This window comes from Nicotiana attenuata, unplaced genomic scaffold, assembly GCF_001879085.1.
Source record: "Nicotiana attenuata strain UT unplaced genomic scaffold, NIATTr2, whole genome shotgun sequence".
Classification (NCBI taxonomy): domain Eukaryota; kingdom Viridiplantae; phylum Streptophyta; class Magnoliopsida; order Solanales; family Solanaceae; genus Nicotiana; species Nicotiana attenuata.
Window position 1 is genome coordinate 225102 of NW_017670519.1, and position 12216 is coordinate 237317.

At 36.4% G+C, this 12216-nt stretch overlaps 1 protein-coding gene across 4 annotated transcripts; it reads left to right on the forward strand.

Annotated features, from left to right (window-relative positions):
* Positions 1-542: 542 nt before the first annotated feature.
* LOC109240490 (OTU domain-containing protein 5-like) lies at positions 543-10519 on the forward strand. Of its 4 annotated transcripts, none has more exons than XM_019407143.1 (10): positions 543-782; positions 1549-2544; positions 3095-3256; positions 5548-5625; positions 8356-8434; positions 8555-8700; positions 9581-9640; positions 9743-9808; positions 9894-10068; positions 10176-10519. In XM_019407143.1, the coding sequence occupies exons 2-10, from the start codon at positions 1870-1872 to the stop codon at positions 10364-10366; spliced, it is 1632 nt and encodes a 543-aa protein (XP_019262688.1). In that variant the 5' UTR covers positions 543-782; positions 1549-1869; the 3' UTR covers positions 10367-10519. The 4 variants fall into 4 exon arrangements, with proteins under 4 accessions (XP_019262688.1, XP_019262689.1, XP_019262691.1 ...); XM_019407144.1 differs by having other exon boundaries at positions 1684-2544; XM_019407146.1 differs by lacking the exon at positions 5548-5625.
* The last annotated feature ends 1697 nt before the right edge of the window (positions 10520-12216 follow it).

Consider the following 12216-nt stretch of genomic DNA (forward strand, 5'->3'; position numbering starts at 1 on the left):
TGTAAATCAGACTTCCGCTATTATTCTTAGTAAATTTCATGTTCTATATTGATGCTATAAATTGTTAAATTAATTGTTTAGTGATAAAAAGGTAAATAAGTTGGCTTGCCTAGCTACCATGAGTAGGCGCCATCACGATCCCGATGGTGGGAAATTCGGGTCGTGACATTTCCTTTTCTAGATTTTTTTCCCATTGGGTTTTATTTTAGTTAAGGTTTTAACGAGGCACATTATTTGTTGAATAGACATTCAAGGGGAGTGTTATAAATAGAGTTTTATTTATGGTGAATGTGTATATTTAGAGAGATTCTAGAGTTTATTACTTGGTGGCTAAGTCACCATCTCCCTATAAATAAAGGGTTCTATTATATTGTAATTCATCTCAAAATTCAATAAGAATTTCCTCTATCTTCGCAATACTTTCTTCTTTTATTGGTTCATAACAATTATCAGATATTAGAATTTTTTTACTATAAAATTTATAAAAAGATATATTTTAAAATGTTACTCAAAATTTATCAGCAAAAATTGCCTAAAATTTTGAGATAGGAGAGTAAAACTCAGCCTCCCATTTTCTTCTTCCTACTTACCCCATCTTTTTCTCTCTCTAGAAAATCCATTTTCCTCTCTCTACCCACACATGTATATAATCTGTAATCTGTATACGTATACTTCCTTTACCTGGAAGTTTATTTTGTATCCATTTTCCCCTTTCCTCAAAATTTGTCATCTAATAAAACCCTAGCTTCTACTAGCTGCTGCTGCTGCTGATTCTAAATCAAGTAAGTCAAACTCTAGGGTTTTTGAATTGTTTTTGTATTTTGAGATAGGTTCTATTTAAAATTATGTTAATAATTTGTTGATTTTGTTTGTGGGTTTTCGGTAGTTAGGTTGAATTCTTGAATCTTGAAATCTGATTTTGACATCTTTGTGGTAAAGTTTCTAATGTTTTTTCAAAGAATTGGGGTTGTGTGTTTATTTATTACCCTGTGAATTTATGATCTTTTCTGTGTTTTCTCTGATTGTTGTGTGGATATCTGAGTTTTTCCTCCAATTTTTCTTGATTTTGTTGAAACTAGCATGGCTTATTAGAGGGTAAGTAAAAAACAAGTACTCCCTCCGTCCCACATTATGTGACACGATTGGGAGTATGAGGGTTATACTCTGTAATTCATAGTGTGAACCCGGACATCAAATCTTCAAGTTTGTTGAATTAATATACATATCTAGAAACTACACAAAAAATACTAATTAGTCACAGTAATTAACAATTCAAGGGATTTAAAAGGCATATGAAAAAATTGCGCTCGAAGAAAAATTCCTTTGACTCTCCAAATTGTAATTGTGTCAGATAAAGTGAGATGGAGGGAGTAATATATTAGCTTTATGAAAAAATCATAGATTCTCTTTTTGAACTTTTGGGTTTTTGTATTGTGGAGTGTTCTTGTGGTTAAGCGAAGTGAATTGGGTGATTTTTGTTCTATTCTTTTTGGGTTATAACTTTGTTTTTCTTAGCCTTTTGTGGTGATTTGATGGTCTTGATTGCAGTTGTGATAGTGGAGGTGAACTTTGTATCGGGGCTTTACTTTGTAATTTTGAGTACCATTAGGAAAAGAGGTTTTCTTGTTTCAAAATAAGATTATTGGAGATCAAGGTCTCATGAGAATTGTTAGGGGAATGCAGAAATTACTTTGCGAGTATCAGACAGAAGTGGAGTGCTGGGACAAATCGTTCAGCCAAGGCATTGGTGTTACTGCCCCAAAGGCCAGGAAGCATGACAAATTCAAAGCAAGCGCTTTGTTTCTCTAACTTCGGGTAAAGGAAAACTCAAGTGTTTCATAGGTTCCAGGCTGAAGAAGACTACCCCAAATGACTCGGATACTGGTTCAGCGTTGTTCCGCTGGAGCCTCATCGTCTTCGTCCTCAAATCAGAACAGGTCATCATCTTCGCTCCCTGGCTCATCTTCTTCTTCAGCTCCAACCCAGACACAGGCTTCTAGTAACGGTCAGGTACTATCAGTTGCGAAAGATGATGATTTCTTGGAAGAAATACAAGAACAGGTTGCTTTAGAAGAGCTCTCCATTGGTTCTTCAAACTACAAGGGTGTTAAGGGTGATGATGAATTGTTGGATAGTTTTGGCAGCGACCAAAGCACCAATGACGAAAAGATTGCTGACAATGAGAAGAGAGATGGTGGTTTTGTCAGTGAGGACTTGGCTAGGGAATTTGATGGTTTGAGAGTTGTGGAAGTGGAAAATGAGGGAAGTTCAGTTCAGAGGGCTACATGTAGTTCATGTCCACCTCCACCTCCTGTCCCACCACCGAAACCTGCTTCACTAAACTCGAGTCCTGGAAGATTCCCGTTGGGTAGTTCACATGCTGGCCGGATAGGATCGTCTAGGGGAACTGCTGGGCGACCTACTGTCTCAACTAGGACCTCACCTGCTGGATCCAGGCCATCCTCTCCACGATCACACTGTGATGAAGGTTATAATAGTGCTGATGAGCAGAACCCCTGCTTTAGATCCTCATATGATGATGTGGTATGTTCCACCATTTTATCAATTAAATAGTAGATTACAGATAATTTATGCCCCTCTAGGCTTGGGAAATAAGAATTGACTGTGTCTCTTTAGCATTTATAATTAGGATATTTACTTCCATTCACCTACCTTATGCATTCTAATCAGTTGGTGATCAATTATACCGAATAGATAAGTTTGAGAAAGCTGGCTAGTAAGGGAAGATTCTGCTCTCACGATGTGGCCTCGAGTGAAGAAGTCACTGTATCTTGTGTATCTAGAGTTAAAGCTATTTGAGGACAAGCAAGGCTTTCAATATGTCTCCCTTTGCATGTTAACATGTTTCTTTTGTTTAGTTAATCTTTTTAGCTGGGTTAATCTTACCCCTGTTTATAACCCTGAATCCTTTTTGGAATTTATCAGCTCCTTAGTCTTATGATAGATCTTTTGTTGATATTTTTGGGCTGATACTTTCTGTTTCTTTGTAACATCTGCATCTTCTTGATGCCTTTTGTTAATAACTCTCACAGTCTCACTTACTTCATAAAAAAACATGTTTCCTTTGTTCTAGGAGAGAGAGCGGCAGTTTGAAATGGATATTAGACGAACCAAAAGCTTAGAAGTTAAGAAAATGTTGGGAGATGGGAACTGCCTCTTCCGTGCTGTTGCTGACCAAGTATATGGTGATTCTGAAGCTTACGATTTGGTCAGACAGATGTGCATTGACTACATGGTAATGTTTCTACCAAGGTGTCGCTTATGAAGTGATGTAACAATATTTGATTGTATTACTTTCTTTTGTTGCTAGGTTGAGAAATTCTATTTTGCTTGATTCTAGTTTCTTTCGACATTACTAGGTACGATAGCTGGCATACTTATAAGAATTTTCCTTTGACCACTAGCAGAACCTCAGTTTTTAGTCTATTGCCAATTTTGTAGTTAACAAATTGGGGGAACTACAGGATTTACAGGCCAGGATATAATAAAAAATGCAGGGACTGCGACTGTGTGATAACTTTTTCTTCTTCTCCATCATTCAAGATATTATATGAATTAATATATTACTTAATGTATTGAGTTAAACTTAAATTAAAGTAAAAAGAAAAAGCTAGCATAAAGAAGTAGATATCTGCTGTATAATATAGTGAGAGGATTTGATGGCTTGATAGTAGATGTACATGTAACTTATCCCAAAGAAAAAATATATAGTACATATGATGTGATTAGTATGATTTGTTTTTAGAAATGTTGTTCCTGGAAATGACTTATTGTTTGGTTGTTTTGTTGGACAGGTAATATTATTTCAGAAAGAACATTTATTAAACATTGATAACAACTTTAGCAAATTGGATGTGCTTTTATGAAAATTTCAAATTGGATAATGCTTTTATGAAAATTTAGTTGTTGGTTGGAGCAGTGATGTGATGTTAAGCGTTGAGATAGTTGTGCCGTATCACCAAAAAAAAAAAAAAGAGTTGAGATAGTTGTGAAGGAAAATAACTTCCGCCAGAGAGTATGTGAATCTTTTTCTGGAAAATGTTTGCCATCATACCAAACACAAATGTCTCCCATATGGAAATTGAAGCAGTAAATTTTGCAACTCAATGTAGATCAGCTCATAGAATACAAGAGTTGGTTAATGCAGATGATGCGCAATTTGTCTTAATATGTTTTTCTTGGCATAATTGACAATGAAGACATTAGAAATATGTGTGGCTAATCTTTAATGTTAACATTGTCATAAGGATATTTAAGTAATTGGTGGTTTGTGTTTGTTCAAATTCCAATTTAATTTGGAATGCATGTCAAAATTCCCAGACGTCAACACAAATAAATTCCATTACATGGCGAAGGAGCTACTTTTTCATCTTCAGGTGGCATGCTGCCATTTATGATTCCCGCTCTAGCATTCCCTGAGACCAATGACAATCAGCTCTCTAAAAATGCTAAACTTTGTTACGTTTGCAACAATTTGCCCTGCTTTTTCCCTTCCGTTTCAATCTGTGGCCTAGTTTGACTAGCCACAGAGTTTAAAAAGAAAGAAAAAACTTAGGAACTTGTGGCCCGGTGGCAATAGACTTGAGCCTTGGGGTTTGCTCCCTTTCAAGGTCTCAAGTTTGAAACCCACTGGGTGCAAACAATTTCTGAGGGCCATCGGACTGGGTAAAACCTGAATTAACCGTGGTGCACTTGCGGGAAACTCCTTGCCGAGGGCCTGTGCACCCCCGGGATTAGTCGGGTCTCATAAAGACTCGGACACCCGGTGCAAATCAAAAAAAAAACATGCCATGAGATTTTGTGCATATAAAAGCATGCCATTAAGGGTGAATGGGAGGCTTAAAGTTAAATTGCTTTCATAGATAGAAAGGTGCCATTCTTTCTGGAATGGACCTAGAGAAAAATCAGCCAATTGTCTCATAAAATAGAACAAAGGGAGTAATAATTACTGTGGTTTTGCTTGCCGATTTCTTCTTTCAACGATTACCCTCTAGGCCATGCCCTTGGGGGTAATTTTTTATTTTTTTTTGTTTGTTTCGGGCGCTCATGTTTATGTTATTCAACTACAGAAAAATCAGATAGTAGCGTTTCACGGATAAGTAAGGTTCTGTGTGCCCAACACCTTTCTTTTTTCTCTTTTGGGGAAGGATGGGGGTTGCTTGCAGGTTTATAATGTCTGTATGTAGTTCTTTGTTTTGTCTTTCAGTTCATTTTGTCAGCTTCTTGCACAAATCTAAGTCAGTATAGCAGTCCTTTCTCAAAAATAAAGCAAATCTGAGTGGACTTTTCCTCTGATGCATCAACTGGTGTCGTGTTCCCTTGGCATCCCAGTCCTTAATAGAGAGTAAAAACACTATTATTTCTGAAGGAATCCATGTGTACATTGTGGCTGGAGTATTTAAGTTATATTTACTATCTTTCATGTTCTGAAGGTTGATAAGTTCTCTTAATCATGACTATATTTCTGCAAAACCTATTTAGCATCCCTCTCATTATTTAATACTTGGATGAGCTTCTTTGTGATAGGAGCGGGAAAGGGACCACTTCTCTCAATTTATAACTGAAGGTTTCACTTCGTATTGCAAGAGAAAAAGGAGAGATAAGGTACTTTGTGTGGTAGTTCATTAGTATTATTCCCTTTCTCATTTGTTGTTTCTGTCAGGCTGGTAAATATTTTCAGTCATTTGCTATACATTGCAAAAGGTATGCCCACTTTATGGTCTTAGAGATAATTTCTTTGAGTTTCTCAGTAAGTTTAGCATCCATTAGAGAAATTGCTTTTGTGTGTGGGTTGGGGGAGGGGGGGGGGGTATGCCCACTTTATGGTCTTAGAGATAATTTCTTTGAGTTTCTCAGTAAGTTTAAGTTTTTGTGTGTGGGGGGGGGGGGGGGGTAGGTAGTAATGCTGTACTTAGCTTTTTTTTCTTTCCTTTTTCACCATTTATGCTCTTACATTTGTGCTTCTTGATTACTTTTAAATCACTTCCTTCATTTNGCCTAGAAGTGAAGCAGATGGAGGATGGTAATTTTTATCTCTCAAGAAAGCTATACAAAAGAGATATTGAAGAAGTTCAACATGCTCGATTGCAACCCCGTGAACACACCGATGGAGAGTGGACAAAATTGTCCAAGTTTGATGAAGGAGAAAAGGTGGATCCCATATTTTTCAAAAGTCTTGTGGGAAGTTTAAGGTACTTGACTTGTACCAAGCCAGATATACTATTTGCAGTTGGAGTAGTAAGCCGCTTCATGGAAGCTCCTACCTCCACTCATTTGAAAGTCACTAGAAGAATTCTTCGGTACCTAAAAGGTATGACTGACTTTGGGTTATTTTATTCTTCTTCTAATGATTTCAACCTTATGGGGTATTGTGATAGTGATTATGCCGGAGATATTGATGATAGAAAAAGTACAACTGGCTTTGTATTTTTCTTGGGTAATTCTGTTATTTCTTGGAGTTCAAAGAAACAATCAATTGTTACTCTCTCAACTTGTGAAGCTGAATATATAGCAGCAACATCATGTACATGTCATGCTATTTGGCTGAGAAGATTATTGAAGGAGCTCAATTTACCACAAATTGAAGCTACGGAGATTTGTATTGACAACAAATCCGCACAGGCACTCGCGAAGAATCCAGTGTATCATGATCGAAGCAAGCATATTGATACAAGGTATCACTTCATCAGAGAAAGCATTGCCAAAAAGGAAGTTGAGCTCAAGTATGTGAAATCTCATGATCAAGTTGCGGATATTTTCACCAAGCCTCTGAAATTTGAAGATTTTCAGAGATTGATATCAAGACTTGAAATGAAGAAGAAAAATCAAAATTAAGGGAGAGATTTGTAGGGCCAAATCAAAACAAAAGAAAAAAAATAAAAAACAAAAGCAATTAAAAAGGGAAGATGATAACAACAAGTTGCAATTGCAACTTGTGCAATAACGCTGAAACAAGAATCAAGTTGCAACAAAGGCTAAAACCAAAACCAAGCCTGGACGTTGGCAACTTGCAATGAATCAACAATTTTGATTGGCTGAAAGTTTGGCAAGTTTTGCTATAAATAGCAGGCTTCGTTCCTCATTTAAAACACACCAAAAAAGAGAGAGAAGCAACAGAGAGTTAGAGAGAGTAATCCACAGATTGTAGTCTGTGAGATAAATAGTGAGTGGGAGTAATATTATAGTGAGGTGTTTAAAATAAAGAGTGTTATTTCTTTCGAAGTTGTAGTAGTCTCTTGACACTACTAAGTTGTAATATTATAGTGGTAATATTGCTCCATTGGGATATTGTATTTTATCCCGTTAAAATATTTGGTGTCGCTGTTACTTTCTTGTGTTATTGTTATTTACCGTGGGTATTGTTCCTGGGCGGGATTATTATTTTATTATTCCAAACACTTTTCCTCTGATGCATCATCAACTGGTGTCGTGTTCCCTTGGCATCCCAGTCCTTAATAGAGAGTAAAAACACTATTATTTCTGAAGGAATCCGACCATGTGTACATTGTGGCTGGAGTATTTAAGTTATATTTACTATGTTTCATGTTCTGAAGGTTGATAAGTTCTCTTAATCATGACTATATTTCTGCAAAACCTATTTAGCATCCCTCTCATTGTTTAATACTTGGATGGGCTTCTTTGTGATAGGAGCGGGAAAGGGACCACTTCTCTCAATTTATAACTGAAGGTTTCACTTCCTATTGCAAGAGAAAAAGGAGAGATAAGGTACTTTGTGTGGCAGTTCATTAGTATATTATTCCCTTTCTCATTTGTTGTTTCTGTCAGGCTGGTAAATATTTTCAGTCATTTGCTATACATTGCAAAAGGTATGCCCACTTTATGGTCTTAGAGATAATTTCTTTGAGTTTCTCAGTAAGTTTAAGTTTTTGTGTGTGTGGTGGGGGGGGGGGGGGTTGGGGGGGGGAGGTAGTAATGCTGTACTTAGCTTTTATTTTCTTTTCCTTTTTCACCATTTATGCTCTTACCTTTGTGCTTCTTGATTACTTTTATATCACTTCCTTCATTTTATGAAACTTTTGTGCTAAAGAGATTCTGGCTGCTGTTCGAGTCTAGCGTCCGATGATTAAAAACCTTCTATATCGTTTCCTTATCGAAAAAAGGAAAAATAAAAGAAAAACCTGGAAGTTAGAGAAGTTAAAGAGCTTATATCAACTGCAGACATCAATTTCTTTCAAGAGCTTGTGTGATCTTTGCTGTGGCTCCTGTTTTGCTTATGTCTGTTTGACATATATGTATTTCATGCATGTCTTTGTCCTTTCCCATGTCCTTTTTTTTGGGCCATCAAAATAATGATTCTCATGATTGGCTTTGTAGGTTTATGGCAACAATGTGGAGATTCAAGCACTGTGTGAAATGTATAATCGCCCTATTCATATATACTCTTATAGCACAGGTAACTTTTCTTTTGTTATTCTTTTGTCAAATATCAGTAATGAATCTATGACTACTAGGCAAGCTTCTGTGGACTATGTGTGCGCTGCGCGAATTTAATTTGTGGAATTCACTAATGCAGAACCAATCAATACATTCCATGGTAGTTACAATACAGACAGCCCTCCTATTCGACTCAGCTTTCATCATGGAAATCATTACAACTCTCTTGTTGATCCACATCGACTAACAGTTGGTGCTGGCCTTGGGTTTAGCTCTCTACAAGGGGTAAAATTTCTTATCAATAACCAGTGTTGTGAAAAGCGTGAAGCGAGGAAAAACGACAACCCCCATTTCACGTAAAGCGAAAAGCGAGAAGCGAAGCGCTCGCTTTTTTTAAGTGAAGCGGAATTAAAAAAAAAATTAAAATAAATACTGCATAGACAACACATGTAATTGTAAGCAAATGTTCAATACTTCAATTAAAAAACTAAAGAGTAGCATCAATTAAAGCACAAAATGTGCATCCTATTCTTCTACATAACACATAAGAAAGGCAATAAGAACTAAGAATAAAAGATATAATAATTGGGCAGAAATTTAGGGCAGAAATTGGGCAGAAACTGGAAAAAAATTGGGCAGAATTTTTCTCAAAAAACTTCGCCAGCATTTCGCCGCTTTTTGGACGTTTAGAAAGAAAAAGAAAAAGAAGAAGAAGAAGAATGAAATTAAAAAGTGCAGAACATACCTGAAAGTTGTTGTTGTACTGTTGAAGAAGAACTGAAGAAGAAGAAGAACCCTAGTTTGAAGAAGAGAAATTGCTGCTTGAAGTTAATGAAGAAGAGAGGAAGAAATCGTTGCTTTTGTGAGAACCCTAGTTTCTCGCTAGTTTAATCTCGCTGCTGAAGAGTCCAGAGTAAATAGAATGCAATGTTTTTAATTAAATAGGGCTTTGGGTATTTTAATTTAAAAAGCGTCCCCTTCCCTCGCTTCTTCTCGCTGTCACCGCTTCTCGCTTTTTACCGAGAAGCGGTCGCCTTTTTTACTAGAGTCGCTTTTAATGGCAGAAGCGCTGACCCTCCGCTCGGCTTCGCTTCTCGCTTAAAGCGAGGAAGCGGTCGTTTTTCTTATCACTGCTACAAGCTGGCATGATGTTTACTTTCTGTTGCTGTTGAAACTAGTGAAACTTCATCGGCTGTGTGCCTACAGCTCTTGGGTGTTGACTTATATGGGTCGTGTTATTTTTTTTTTATTTGTCAGCTAAAGCATCTAGTAGGTCTGTTTTCCATCCTTACCTTCTGATTTTTTTTATTTTTTATTTTTGGTATAGAGGAACCTTGATAAGGATCAGGTCAAAGCAGCAATAAAAGCTCAACAGGATCAGCAAATTGATAATTTGAGTTACCTTAAAACTCGTGAACTGAATTACTTTCGCAGACCGGGCAATCATTTTTCGTGTTATGTTAAATGGTTCAATTCAGGCACTTCTAGCAGAAGGACGCTTTTATTCTGATCTTGAGCTCACCGAAAAGGAGATTGAACACATGGTAATGGAAGCTTCTAGGGCCGAGTATATTGCCAATGACAAATTCAGGCAGCAGCTTGGTTGTCGAGAATCTTCCACTACTAGCGCTGAACCATCATCATCAGGAGTTAGTAAGTTCGAGCCGACACTCCATTTGGGAATTGGCATTCATGAACAATACATGATTCTTTTGTTTGTTCTTCTATTGTGATAGAATCAACTGGTTATGGTCTTGCAGGGTCATCGGGAAGTGGAGCGAAGCAAGAAGGTGGGGGGCGAGAAGTTCTTAGTGACTGCATCCAGATTATGCTGTCGATGGGATTTAGTTATGCACGAGTAATAGAGGCTTATAGCATATTCGGGGACGATGTGGATTCAATGGTATGTTATCTCCTTGAAGCCAGCATAGCAGCAGACGTAACCGAATGAGGAAAAAACAAGAAAGAGTTGCAATGAGATTCTAGTTTCTATTTTCTCTCTCTATTAGTATAGAGCTTTGCCTCTGGAAACCTCGAACGCACTATTTTCAGCCTTAAATCTACCATCGAAGTGTTTCGTAAAGCTTGATCTTCTTCCTTTGCATCTCTATGAAACAATCACTACAACATTATGCATATACAGCTACGAAGTATGTTGTAGCTAAACATGAAAATTTTCATGGCTAAACACTTTAGCTACAATAATTTTTTCCGTAGCATCCGTAGCTAGATGTAGCGTAACTAAAAGTTAGCTACAAACTTTAACATTTCATGGCTAAGGATTAATACTTATTGCTACAAGAATTTTTGTGATGTGGCTATATTAATAAAACTTTTTGCCACAAAGAATATATATTTATAGCTAATAATTTTATCATTTGCCACGATAAATTAACGTTGTAGCTATCTTCCATACTTTAGATACAAAGGGATATACTATGTCAAAAGGTGTTATTTATTTAGCTACAAAATGGCAAAAGGTGTTATTTATTTAGCTACAAAATTCAAGCACGTAGCTATGCTCTCATATTAGATTTATATTATAGCATTTATATTTATCTACCAACCAATAATTTTATGGCTATAAATCGTCAAATATCCACGATTAAATATTTTATTATATTTTGTTTGGTGAATAGATTTTTATACATTTTATTTTTATTGATCAAAAATTAATTTATTAAAATTTTCNAGAATGTTGTGCCTTTATCAACAATTGTACTGCTTCAGTGCATGTAAAGATAACATGCTCAAGCTATCACCAAATTTTCAACCAACCAAAAAATACGGGAAAAAAAACAAACAACATGCTCAAGCAATCCAACAATAGCATCATTTATTTGAACTAAGCACATCTCCAGGCAACGAAAAATGGTAGAAGACTACTATTCATCCAAAAACAGAATTTCCATACACAAATTGTTCTTTAAGTAATGGATACACTTTATTCTTTGCAGTATACTTTCATCAATTGGTTTTCTTCTATTCATGTACCAACATATTGAGTTAAGGCTCTATACGATATGGGCTTCTTCTACTAAAAGTAACCTACATTTCGTTGATCAACTATCCCCTGCATAATTGGAATCTGCTCCATCTTTTTGTACACTGTAAAGAGTGTAAAAGAGGAAGCTTGGTAGATTTAGAGTGTCTGACCAGGCTTAAAGTTCATTCCTTCCATTATTTTCCTTTATGTTTAAATATTTTTTTCATGTGAAGGTGTGCTGTTGTGTTCTACTGTTAAGATTTAAGGTAATTTTTACCACAAAAAATGTGCGCTATGACAATATGAGCTGCTCACTGAATGCTAGTCACCTTGTGTTATTTATGCACGAAGTAAAGCCACTTTAGTTTTTCTTGCACTGGAGCTTTTTATAATTAATTTTCTCAATTATTGTTAAAGTTTTATTAGTATGCATTCAATGCTTTAGCTTTTATTTTAGGTTACCTAAGATGTTGGTATTAAGCACTTGATTTTCCTCCGCCGACCTCTCCTGAAAGCAACATTACCGTACCTGATTCGCAAGATTCTGAGGCCCAATGGGTTTTGGGTGGCAATTCAGACACACTCTTTCATCTCTCTCTATTTTCGCTGTGGTTTTTCGACTTTATCACTGTTAGCTGATTTGCGTTTTATCTTGGTGAGTTCAGTTCATGCTGTATTATTTCGATTTTTCTTCTTCTAATTTTGTCATAGTTGTTGACGGAGGTAACGGCTGGCCACCGGCTGATTCGCCATGGATGGTGGTTTTGATAACTTCAAAGTTATTTTGGGGAATAGATTATTTCTTTGATTTACTA